Below are 12654 nucleotides of genomic sequence, written 5' to 3' on the forward strand. Positions count from 1 at the left end.
TATCAGAAAATATAATAGAGTTTGGTAATTATAAAAAATATATTTAGGATTACATATAAAATACTTCATAAGAAATGAAAATGTTATGCTGCCTTTGAAAATGTTGAAATAACTAACATACAAGATATTTAAATACAATAGTTATTTTGATTATGAATCAAATTATATCAGATGAACATATTGTTGTCATATTCGTCAGCTGTTTAATCATTTCCATAACAAATTTGCATTGCAATATTTTTACATTGGATAATTGAGTTAATTTAATAGTCTAATATCATAAAAACACTTGTATTTACATAAACATTAAATCTATAAGTTTTTTTATAAAGATAATATATTGACTACAATTAAAATTTTTTTGAATATCAAAATGAATAGTAGTGCTTTTAAAACTAAGTTCAGAAAATACGTATATAAGTAGAGAGATAAATAATTAGAAAATGTTAGAATTTATATTTAGTAGATTTAAATTTCTATACAATAAAAGTTTTTATTTAAGCAAAATTTAAGAAAATAACAATACCGCGATTTTTTTGCTGTAAGTTTTATCAACTTTATATTTAAAGAATAGTCAGATTATAATTTAATTGAGGATGAATTACGAAGGAAAACATTTTAAACCACAATTTATCATACATTAATCATCTGAAAATATTAAATAAAATAATAGATGATGTAAAATTTTAATATAAGTATGAAATTTAATATGCAAATGAATTATACTTTAGCTTTTTATTCATATATTTATTAACTTTTATTATTATATTTAATGATTTAATGATATATTTTATTTCGAAATTTATAAACTGATGTTGAAATATTTCATAAAATGGTGAAATTTGGAATTTTATAACAGCTTCAAATTTCATTGATATAAAGACTAAATTTAGTTTTGTTTTTTTAACGGGCAATTGTTATTGTAATTAAAGTTTCTTATTACTTGATAACTGGAGTAAAAATGTAAGTTTTTTAAAACTGAAGACTGGAGGGTTGTTATTAAATTCAGCTTGAGGTCTACTGAAGGTCAAGAAGAGCTCTAAGAAACATAACATAATAAGCTTTTCAAATTAATTATTATATTACTGAAAACCTATATAATTTTACCTGAGAAATTATTTTAAATGAGATTCCAAATAAAATAGATTATATTACATAATATTACAAATTTTTAGGTAAGCATAATTATAAATTAAATTTTTTTTTTATCCTTAGACAATTATTGTGATTGTTACAAATATTTAAGTTTAAACTAAAAATTTTAAAGTGTTCATATTTGATTTATATTTGAACTATTTAATTAATTTGAAATATTTCATGAAAAGTTTCAGTGAAATATTTCAATTTATTTTATCTCATGGAATTTTGAATTGTTAATTGATAAAAAAATTTCATTTTTTTTAAATAAAATTCAACCCATTTTTACATTTAAAGTGTCATTATAATTTCATAAACAAAGTTGCTGTTTATTATTTAACTACTTGAAATATATTTAAAAAATTGAATATTCTAAAAGTTAACGATTTTGTATGTTTGTTAATTAAAAAAAAATTCTACTTAAAACTTAAATTACTTATTCTTATCATCTGCAAAAGATGCCACTTGTGAATACAAAATACAATCTTCATTTTCTTCGAGAATTACAAACAGTCGTAATCAAGTAGTTGGTATTGTTCCTAAAGGTTATCGTTAACGCGTTTGACTTAAAGATAAAATTGTAAAAATTAAAACTTTTATAATTAAATTCAGTGTCATATTTCGGTTAATCCTCAAAGGGATTTAGTGAAATTAAAATATATACTACCTAAACCAATAATGCTACAATATTGCATAAAATATCAATTATTTTTAATTTAACTACCGGTTTTGAAGCAAAAATATTGCGATTATATCTTTATGTTCACGTTACAGGATTAAATTGTTCATTGTAATAAAAAACTAATTACATGCGTTATTCAGATACTAAAAAGCTTTTAACTTTTTACTACATTATATTTAACCACTGAATAAATTATAATTAAATTACAATCTAAAAGTTTTAAGAAAACTAGAAAAATTGTATAAATAATTGGTTGTAATAATTATAACCAATAACTTATAATTAAAAACAGTGCTTTTATTAAGATAGTTTTTTTATTATTACCGTATAATTTTAGAGCGTTGTCTTAAAATCATAAGAATTTATACTATTTTAGGCAATAAAACCAACGCGTTAATTATTTTTTCTTTGTCTAAATCTAATTTAATAAATTTTTTTAATAGTTTAGATTTTACGAAAAATAAAGGCTCTTTTATAGATTCTCTTTTCTAATTATACAAATTTTTTTAGTTAAGAAAATATATATTTTTTTAATCATTTAAAGTTGTATAAATGATTTTTTAATTTAGAGTTTCTGAAAATACATAAATTAATTATTATAATAGAGTTCAATAGTTGAGATAAATTGTATTATATATGAGGAAAATGGTAATTGTCCATTTCTGAACATTTTTCAGGAAAGCAAAAATAAAGTTATAAATTTTATTATTTAAATGATAAAACAAATAATAATAAATAAATACAAAATAAAAATAATCATTTTTGTTGACTTCAAAAAAATGAAAACATTTATTATTGATTGGATTTCAAAACTTGATACTAATATTAATATTATATTATATTGCTAGTAGGTTATGGAATTAAACCATAAAATCACAATAAAAATAATGGACTTCTACAGTTTTTTCTCCTGTATTCTTCAATTTAATTTGAAGATTTAGTTTGATAGTTGATTAATTTTTATGTCACTTTAATATTTTTGATTAAAGTTTTAGTTTGGACTACAAAGAGAACATGATTATTTAAAATAGTCCATATTTTAGTATTACTATGTAATAGGATTAACGTTTAAACAAATTCCACTAGTAACATTAATAAATCTTATATAATTTCTTGAATGGGTTGATTTTTAAATTAATATCTATTATAAATGTCTTTCAGAAATAATAAAATAGGGATTTTAAATTGAAACAATCAAATAGATTTTGTGATACTAATGCTAGTATAAGATAAACTTATATAAAAATACCAACTTCATAATTTTTTATGGAAACATGTTGATATTCATTTGTATTTAAATTCATACACCTCATTGCATTCTTGTTTTCTAGTTACCAGACTATGTTGCAGTAATTTTGAAAAATTTTTACTCGTTAAAAAAAATTCGGTGCGTTGAATATAAAAAAATTCTAAAAGTATTGTTTACTATCACATAAAATGTTTCAAAAACATTCATGCAGTAAAATTTATAAAATCCAAAAAGTTATCTTGTAAATATTTTTAGTTATTTTGACTGAACTATAAATATAATCAGTATTCATATAAACTTCTAATATATTCTTAAATTTTTACAAGCTATTGCTTGTTTGTGCTGTTTTTTGTAAGGTGCATTTGACATTTGTTCTATAAATAGGTGATTACCTTTGATTCTAGATTCAGTCCTTTGCAATGGTTCTCAAGGACGGTTCAAGGTTATCGTTGACAAAAACTATTACAATGCACAACTTCTTAAGAGTTTTAATTTTAGTCATGCAGGAATAATGATGTTAATTTTCATGGAAACTTTTGTCAAATTTCTCTTGTAGTATTTACTATTTATTAATTTTTTTTAATAAAGACGCAATTTTGGAAAATTTGGGGGCTTAGGTTCCCAAATTCTGAACACACCTCCATTAACTATAAAAATTACATATGAATTCATATAGAAGTATTATTAAAAAGATTATTTTCTATAATCTCATGAAAGAAATAAATCAAATTCTTATATGAAATAAAAAATTATGTTTACAAAAAAAGTGGCTCGTATAAAATTAGTTCAGATCATCGTTTTATTTGTAAAATTAATTATTTTGACTTAGAACCTCGATTTTTTCTACTACTTATTATTTAAAAGAATAAAAAAATTGGTTTTATCACTTTCTTATCTGCTCAAATTTTTTTCAATTTAAACATGTTTATATAATTTACAAATAATATATTATTCAAGAAATAAATTGACTGGTCGATAACAATTTTTGAACCATTATTTTAAAAGATTAGCATTATTATACCAGGCTGATAAGAATAAAGCGGGTTATAAATGCCTTAAAATATAACTTAACAAATCTGCTCATTACGTCCAATCTTTATATTGATTATTTAATAACTTACAAAATACCGACTCAAAAGTTGTTATTCTTAGTAAAGTGTCATGATCTTATTTTTAAACTAATTAAATATTGTTTACTTTAAAAAAATACAAGTCGATAAAATTTTAAAAGGTTAGAAGATGATAGAATGAAACTTCTTTTTGAAATATATGAACAGTAAAATATTATTAACTTCTGAAAATAAAAAATTATATAATGTTTATCATAAAATAGAATAATGTAGGGCAATCATATAAGGTTAATTTCTACAATTTTTTTAGACTTCTGTGAATGAATTATAAGTCAAAAATTTGTATTAGCAATTCTTCAATGTTATATCTTTTTTTTTTTTTATCTAAAGGACAAAATATAAGTTTCCTAAAAATGTCTGTTTTTGTTATTTTTTATTATCTATGGGATAAAATGATGAAAACGATATTAAGCTTTGTAATCAAAATTATTGTAAAAGAAAAGATCTCATATGAAATAATAGATACTTTTAAAATATATATATAAATAAATAGAAAGTAGAAATCTTAGTTACTAGCAAGTAAACATTGAAAATGTATAGTAATTTAAGTTTCAAAATAAGTCTAATAGACTATTATCAATTATCTAATTGTTATTTATATCAGTTTAAACATTTGTGATACAGTCATACCATTAATTACTATCAGGATAATTAAATAATAAACAATTTTTTATATTTTATACAAACACTTAGACATATAACCCATAACTTTTTAATTTTTCTACCACTTTTGAAAATTTTCTGAAATTTTCAATGAAAAAAAATGTATTGATTGAAAAGTTTACATTTACATTACATTAAGTATAACTATTCATTTTAAACCTCGGTTCAGTGTTATTTAATGTATCAATTGATATAAAGACATCGTGGTACATTTCAATTTTTAATGTAGTTCGTATTTTCATTTAAAAAACTAAAACTAAAAATTAAAAATAATAGTTCTGTAATTAAGTTAATTTAATTTTTATAATGATATCATATATTATACTAATATTTAAATGAATAATTATTTTTTTAAGTTAATTTTTTTTTTTCAAAATAATTATTTAATTTTATATTTAAGTAAGTCCTTGAAATATGGGCAGCAAAGTGTAACAAAACGGCTTAAATTCATCACGTTTAATACTTATTTATGATATTGGAAAATGTTCCAGATCAATGAGCAAGTTTTGATAGCAAAAGATGAGTAATGAAATTCTGGTAATGTAACAATAATCAGAAAGTAAAAATAATCCGTCAAAATAATCGTTAAAAACCGTTCAAATTATTTTACAAAAGTGAATTATAAAAAAATACGTCCCTTTTGTTATAAACTAATGCGAATTACTTATTTGATTTTAATAATTACGATTTTTTTAGTAAATTAAACCTATAATATACATCTAAACTAAAATTATACAATCAATATATATTAAGATTAGTAATTATAAATTATTTATATTTGTGTTGCATAATTACTTCCATAATAAATTATGTATGGGTAATAATAATTAGTTATTTATGAGTTGTAATAATTATTATTCATAAATAATTAATAATTGAAGTAACTATGCAACAGGGATATTAATAATGTATTTTTTCTAATCTTAATAAATAATGATGATTACATAATTTTAATTTTAATGTATATTTTAAGTTTAATTTACTAAAATAATGTTTTTAATATCTTTATTTTTCGATTTAAAAAATATTTTATAACCCTTTATTGAAATAGTATAACGTAATAGTGATCTTTGTTGCTGTTAAAATTTGAAGTATCGCCCAACGACAACTCATTAATTTGATGATGGGTTACACTACAATGAGAAATGATCAAATATTTCCAATACGTCAGTGTGGTAATTTTAATACAAATGTTATCTCTACACAGAAGTAGTGTAATTTTTAATTAAAATATTGCAAATTCGTACACAAATGTGACATTTTTATTACTATTAATCAAAATTTTCTCTTACATTATACGCCCTAAAAACTTTTAATATATGCATGTGAAAATTCGAACATTTTTTTTTAAGAGTGAAGCAAATAATATAAAAACCAGTACAATTTGTATAACTAGCAAATGTTAACCAACCAAAAGAATTATTCTGCAAATTAGATTTATATTTTAGATATTACAAAAGGTGTTTATAATATAAATAAATTAAAAAATGATTATGTTTAAAAATTTGAATGCATTTTAAATAACAATTTAAAAATAACGACAGACATTTCAATATGAAAAGTGCGATATTAAAAAAAAAATTGTTTTTTAAATAATATTAAATTTTTTATCAATGATTTTCACTAGAAAAACGTTAATTTTCAAGTTGAATCAGAGACTATTATTTTGAATGAACACAATTTCTACATATTCGCATTTGTAAACGAAGTAAATTTCTTAATAAAAACCTCACAAATACTGAAAGTAAATTGATGATATTCTTTAATGATAATATTTAGTAACCATGTCTTAGTGGGTATTTTGCTGTTGGTGTACTTACGTTTAGTCGAGTGTAAGAATGTGTACTCGATATTATTATTTTTACTCATAAGACAGTTTAGGGAATTAGCTGTTAAAGTATGTGTATTGATTAAGCATTTTCTTCACGGGTAAATAATTTGAAACGTATCGAGGTAACGTGAAATACATGTGCGTTGCAATTACTTAAAACAGATTTTATAAATGTTTCATGTGTTGTAATATTGAAGAAAACATCTGCAAAATTAATATCCAACATTTTTCAAATAAATATTTCTGGTTTGAGATCTTTCCATAGATCTATGTTTCTACCTGGTATATATGATATACCAAATAGAATATATGACCTATCTGGTCTGTTTATGTTAGCAATTAATATTCTATCGATATATTTTTGAGATTTCGTATAAAAACATAAAGAGATTTTAACCTACGACACGATCGCAGGCAATATTTTATTGTGGTTCATTAATCATCATTGTCAAAATCTCTACGAAACCGTCACGTCTTTAAGAAATAAATTATGTGTATCGTACATTTTGAATTTAGATTGAATTTGAAGTTCTCGATTTAGGTATCACATTCAAGCAATATATTAATTTATCATTAGATGGTGTAACTACTTCTGTACAAAACTTGTATTGAAATAGCAAATTATTAGCTGTAATGTGTCATGATTTATTAAACAACTTTATTAAAGTCTATGTTTTATGAGTCAGTTGTGGATTCAGAGCTGAATTTTAAATGAGTCATGCTGAGGTGCTATACGCCCACCTTAGCATGACTGCTTAAATTATAATTGTTGGATATTTGTTATTTTTTTTTATTCACATTTGTGCAAAAAAAAAATTGGAGTAATTTATCTAAATTTCATATGTACAAAAAACCAATTATTTTTATCCAAATGAATTTTTACTCCAATATATAAATCTGATCAATACCATTTTTGGTTAGCTATTCTTAAGCTTTACTTAAAGTTATGCGTGAGGGATAACAATGTGTGTATATAATGATATGATTCATACAAGTGTCCTCTGACTTGCGTGCGCTGCTTCATTCGCCATAATAACGTGAATGGGCATTGAAACTGTTATCCAACACTTGTTTTGCCGTTTTTGTTGAGTAATTAAAGATGCCCACACGTAATTTTTTAATGAAACTTGTATAAATTACTTAACATCTCGTATATTATGAGTGATGACGTACATATATTATTATAACACAAGCAATACATGCTATATTAAATTACATTTTTTTATCCAACGGTCATATATAGTTTTTATACAATACCTCTCATATTTATTTATTTCGTTGTGTATATCATGAACGTCATTCGGCAGACATCATCACATATCTGATCGCTGCATGTTGATAACAACTTCCAGTGTGTAATCATGTATATGTGAGCTTACATATTAAGGTGTGCTACATACACAAATGTACCGTAACAGAGTGGATCAAAAGTTGTTATTGACAGTGATTTTTTACTTTATAAGGCAGTTAAATATGTATGTTATTGTTTAAAAATATAAAGTTCACATCTTAATAAGGTATAAAGGACGAGTTAAATAAAGTATCTAATAATTCATAAAGCAAAAATATATGAGATTAAAAGTACAAAAATAATTTTCTTCGCATATTTGTTATTTTAAGAGAAATCGACTGGCTAGCGTTAGAAAAATCACCGTGTACATAAGACAATTTTTTACTATCCCCTCTAAACAAAAAAAAATGTGTTCACCATGTTATTATTTTTGTCTTGGAGGATATAACACCCATATACTCCTCATAAGTATGCCAGTGATTTTTTATCAATCAAGCATGTAAACATTTGTCATTGTGCTCCCCCTATGTACATTGCGATGCATAGTTGACTATTTAATTGTTTACGCGTACACATTTATTTAAATTAATTAATCTATGATTTTGCTCACCAGACACGTTGAGCTTAAGTCGATTTCCCGAATATTCTCCCACTTTAATCCATTTGTATACACCCGGTTCTACTTGTTTAAAGTGAATAATATTGTAGCGTGCTGGGCCGTCGCCGTTTTCGTCGAAATGGAAATTGTCTCCTGTCAGACCTGTAACAATAAAACAGTCTTGTGACTACACGTGAACATAATATAAGCAGGCGTCATATGTGACAAGTCTTTGCTATATAACCACACATAGTTGTTATTGTGAGTGGCATAGGGTCGTAGTAACAAAAGTATTGCTGAACAATGGGTCCGACGTGATTTTGTTATAGCTGACAAGTTTAAACACAGTTCAGTAGAGTTATAAAAAAATAAAATGAAATTTTTAGTGTATTCTGTTTAATTATTTTAGGGTATTTTCATCTGTGACGACAACTGCAAACAATTTGTGTCAGTGTAAAAGGTGAGATAAACAACCTATTTCAAAACATTTAATTGTATGCACTGTATGATTGAAAAACATTGTGTACTTTTATCACATCAAACAGTTATTTTAACCCATACAAAACTAAAATTTGGATAGCATAAGACAAATTCAAAACACAATTTTGTTAAATTAGCCCTATTTTCATTACTGATGAACTGGTGAAAGATTTATACAAACTAAACTAAAATATATTTTAGTTTAATTTGTATATATTATTAATTAATAATATATAATTTTATATATATTTTATTATAATTATATTTTTTTATATAATTTTATGATTTTTAATATATAATTAATTTGGGCTCTTCCAAATTTATGTGTATACATATAAAAAATGATAAAAAAAAATTTCAGGCCAATCAAATAAGTTTAACTTGTGCTGACATGGGGTCGAAAATAGGTATGTAGAAGTATTTTAGTATGAGAAACATAACACAAGTAAAATAGTTCAAATGGAATCTATAAATAACTATACTTGGCCATTATTGTATTAAAGTTGGTTGTTAATGCAAAATGCAATAGGCTTTAGTTCATTTATATAAATGTATTTGAGCAGTATCCAAATATATTACTTTTAAAGAAAAAATCGAATGATAAAAAAACAAATGTGGGTCGACTGTAATCCGAGTGTCTTTTTGTAATAAATAACTTACTGGGTAACCCGCAAGGTATGACCGGGAATCGGAATGCAGTACACATAATACGCCATTTAAATTAAATTGATTTTTACCGTATTATGTTAATTTATGTGTAAAAAAAAATAATAATTGCATTATTGTTAATACTCAACATGTGTACAAAATTACATCTACCAGCATATAGCAAACAAACAAAATAAGTATAAAAAAGTCGAAATATAAAGCTATGGTCGATTGATTTAAATAAGTAGTCATCAAGTGAAGTATAAGTACCACACATTGTCAAAAAATATTATTTGTGGATTTCTTTAAAATAACGATACAGCAAACCGTATAAATTAGTCTGTTGTAACGATATATTGGTAAATAAAATTATTTTTGAACAATAAACATTCAAAATATTTGTATATGTAACATTTGATTTTATAAATAAATATTTACTGATCAATTATGCTTAAAAGTAAGGCGAAAAGTAATTTAAGCGAATTTTCAAAACTAGGTGATAAAATTACAAGTTAAAATCTCAAAAAGTTGAGATAATACTATCGTTTGAAAATGTAACGAAATATGTCGGGACGCCGTTAAAAAAAATGTATACTAATTAGGGGAAATAATAATAGTGACATAGGATACATATTAAGTGAAATGTTTACATATTTTTGTTAATTTTAGTTTATTGTGTTTGACCACAATAAAATTGTACGTAAATACATTTAGAGGTGGTGCATCTTTGTACAGGCAAAAGCAATGTACTAGCATATCACTAGCGATGACCATAAAAGATATTAGAATAAAAATTCAAGATTACAACATTATGTGTTCACAACAACCACGTGTTTTGTTGATCCCTTTATCTCTCTTTTAACCTTTGATACAGTTTGCATTGTCCTCATTGGGTTGCAGAGTTTACATGTATAAAATTAACTTTTGGGGTTGTTCACAAAGGAGTATTTATCATTACGTTCACGAGACTTGATTAAGTCACATTCAGATTTAAAATTAAAAACGGTAAATTGCTTATGGTATTATAAAATATTAAACCACTGGCCCCCAACAAAAACATATTCCCGTCACGAAGTTTTAAATGTGATTTGCATTTTCAGTTGTTTGGCTACTCCGTCTTTCATATCTGAGCGGTGAATGTGTTATTTCTTGTTTGGCTTTATAGACACGAGGTCAATTCAAACACAACACTAAATCCGACGATCCGGTTAATTTTGACAGTGGACTAAACAAGGTTCAAATTATTAAAAATGTTGATAATGTCTAATTGGAGTTTTGAAACACGGCTTTTTAGTTAAATAACTGTGAACACTTATAATATTTTACATTGGCGTTTTTTTCACAACTCATAAATTTAATGAGTTCATATGGCAGGTGTTAAAATATGAATGATTTAAGGTACTGGTGTGAGTTTAGCAAGAGAGAATTTGTTCCCGCAAAAACTGTCGGTAAACGTTTTTACATCTAAAAATATAAAACTATGAAAAAAATAAATACTTTAACGATTATTGCAGTAAATCAACAAATTCAAGTGGAAAATTGAGAAAAAATAAATTACAGAGTTCTATTCGTAAAAATACATAAATAAAAATTAATGTTATTTTTTATAGAGGAAATTGCGTTAAATTCTATTGGTTTGCTGAGAAGAAATATCACAGCAGTACCATCAAAATTGTATTTTGAGATGTTAAGTATAACTACACGCACTCTTCTCGTTTATACTGCTTTTAATAAAATACAGTCGTAAGTATCAAATGAACACAATTTTAATTATTTTTTTTGTCCATAGTTTTTCTTACTGTCTTTTCGTGTGTAGTGTTGGAAACTATTATATTTGTGTAATTTATATTTTTATCCTCTTGTTAAGTTAAAATATTTTTATGACCCAAGTCCAAATTAAATGTTTGTTCAATATTAAATGTATAGCTTGAAAAAATAAAAATGAAACTATAAAACTAATATATTACTTCGTCTCGAATAGGTTATGGGTTAAAATTTAAAGAAATGTGTTATTTTTTCTCTGTCTAAGACTAATAGAATCTAAATTGCGATTTATACATTGTAAGTAAATATATAATGATACACGTATACAAGTATTTTGTTATATTTTAATAAAAATAAAATTGAAAAAAAAATTTGTTTATTTTAGTTTTTTTTTGGCTATTAATATGAAAAAAATTATATTATTTTGGAATCTATGCAGTGTATGAAACAGCTGCACCGGTTTTTAATAAAAGAAAATTAATTTATGGTGCTATATTCACTTAAAAGCTAACTATTTTAATTAAATTTTTTTTTACGCGGTTTCAATATTTTAGTTAATAACCATTTTTAGGTACAATTTTTAGATTTATAATGTACAGCACAATGGTTTTTTTTTTATAGTCCTAAAACAACTTTGTGTTCCATATTTTAATTAAAAATTTCCTTTCTACTTGATAGTAAGTGTTTTTTTTCGTTTCAATCTTGCGGTTTCTGTTGTTGTTTTTCAAAAACACAAACACTCCTCTTAAAAAATGAAATACTTATAAGTAATTTGTATAGCGTTTGTAGAATCAAATTAAAATTGAAATGTATTCAATAAAAAATTTTCCTATAGTTGAAATAGTAAATTTGTTGTACTAAATAATTGACAAATTTTATTTTCAATTTTACTACGTGCACATTTTAATTTGACGTATCAAAGAAAAATTGCACTTTTGCAATTATCGATAATAAACGTTTAATTTTTTATTATTATCAACATAAGTACACTTTTTCTAAACAAGTCTAGTTTAATTTTTTTTAAGCAATTTTCCTTATCAATAATCGACAACGAGTTGAAACCACTCGATATCATATCATAAATAAATCCTTTATCTTGGCAACGTGACGGAACAGCTATTAACGTAATAGTGAGAATTGGAGTATGTGCCAAAAACAGAGTTTAGGCCGACTTGTAATAA

The 12654-nt window shown here is 24.0% G+C and overlaps 1 protein-coding gene and 1 long non-coding RNA gene across 5 annotated transcripts in view; one reads left to right on the forward strand and one right to left on the reverse strand.

Annotated features, from left to right (window-relative positions):
• LOC126906514 (metabotropic glutamate receptor 2) overlaps positions 1-12654 on the reverse strand; it is a 161839-nt gene that overhangs the window by 34049 nt on the left and 115136 nt on the right. For all 4 annotated transcript variants that reach the window (XM_050687060.1, XM_050687062.1, XM_050687063.1 and 1 more), the window contains one exon: positions 8594-8743. In XM_050687060.1, coding sequence (XP_050543017.1) covers positions 8594-8743 — 150 coding nt within the window. The remainder of the gene's footprint in view (positions 1-8593; positions 8744-12654) is intronic.
• On the forward strand, positions 8761-9468 carry LOC126906515 (uncharacterized). The gene is made up of 3 exons (XR_007704274.1): positions 8761-8928; positions 8991-9041; positions 9423-9468. It is a non-coding gene; the product is annotated as an uncharacterized LOC126906515 (long non-coding RNA).

This window comes from Daktulosphaira vitifoliae, unplaced genomic scaffold (assembly GCF_025091365.1).
Source record: "Daktulosphaira vitifoliae isolate Bord-2020 unplaced genomic scaffold, ASM2509136v1 Scaffold_5, whole genome shotgun sequence".
NCBI lineage: Eukaryota > Metazoa > Arthropoda > Insecta > Hemiptera > Phylloxeridae > Daktulosphaira > Daktulosphaira vitifoliae.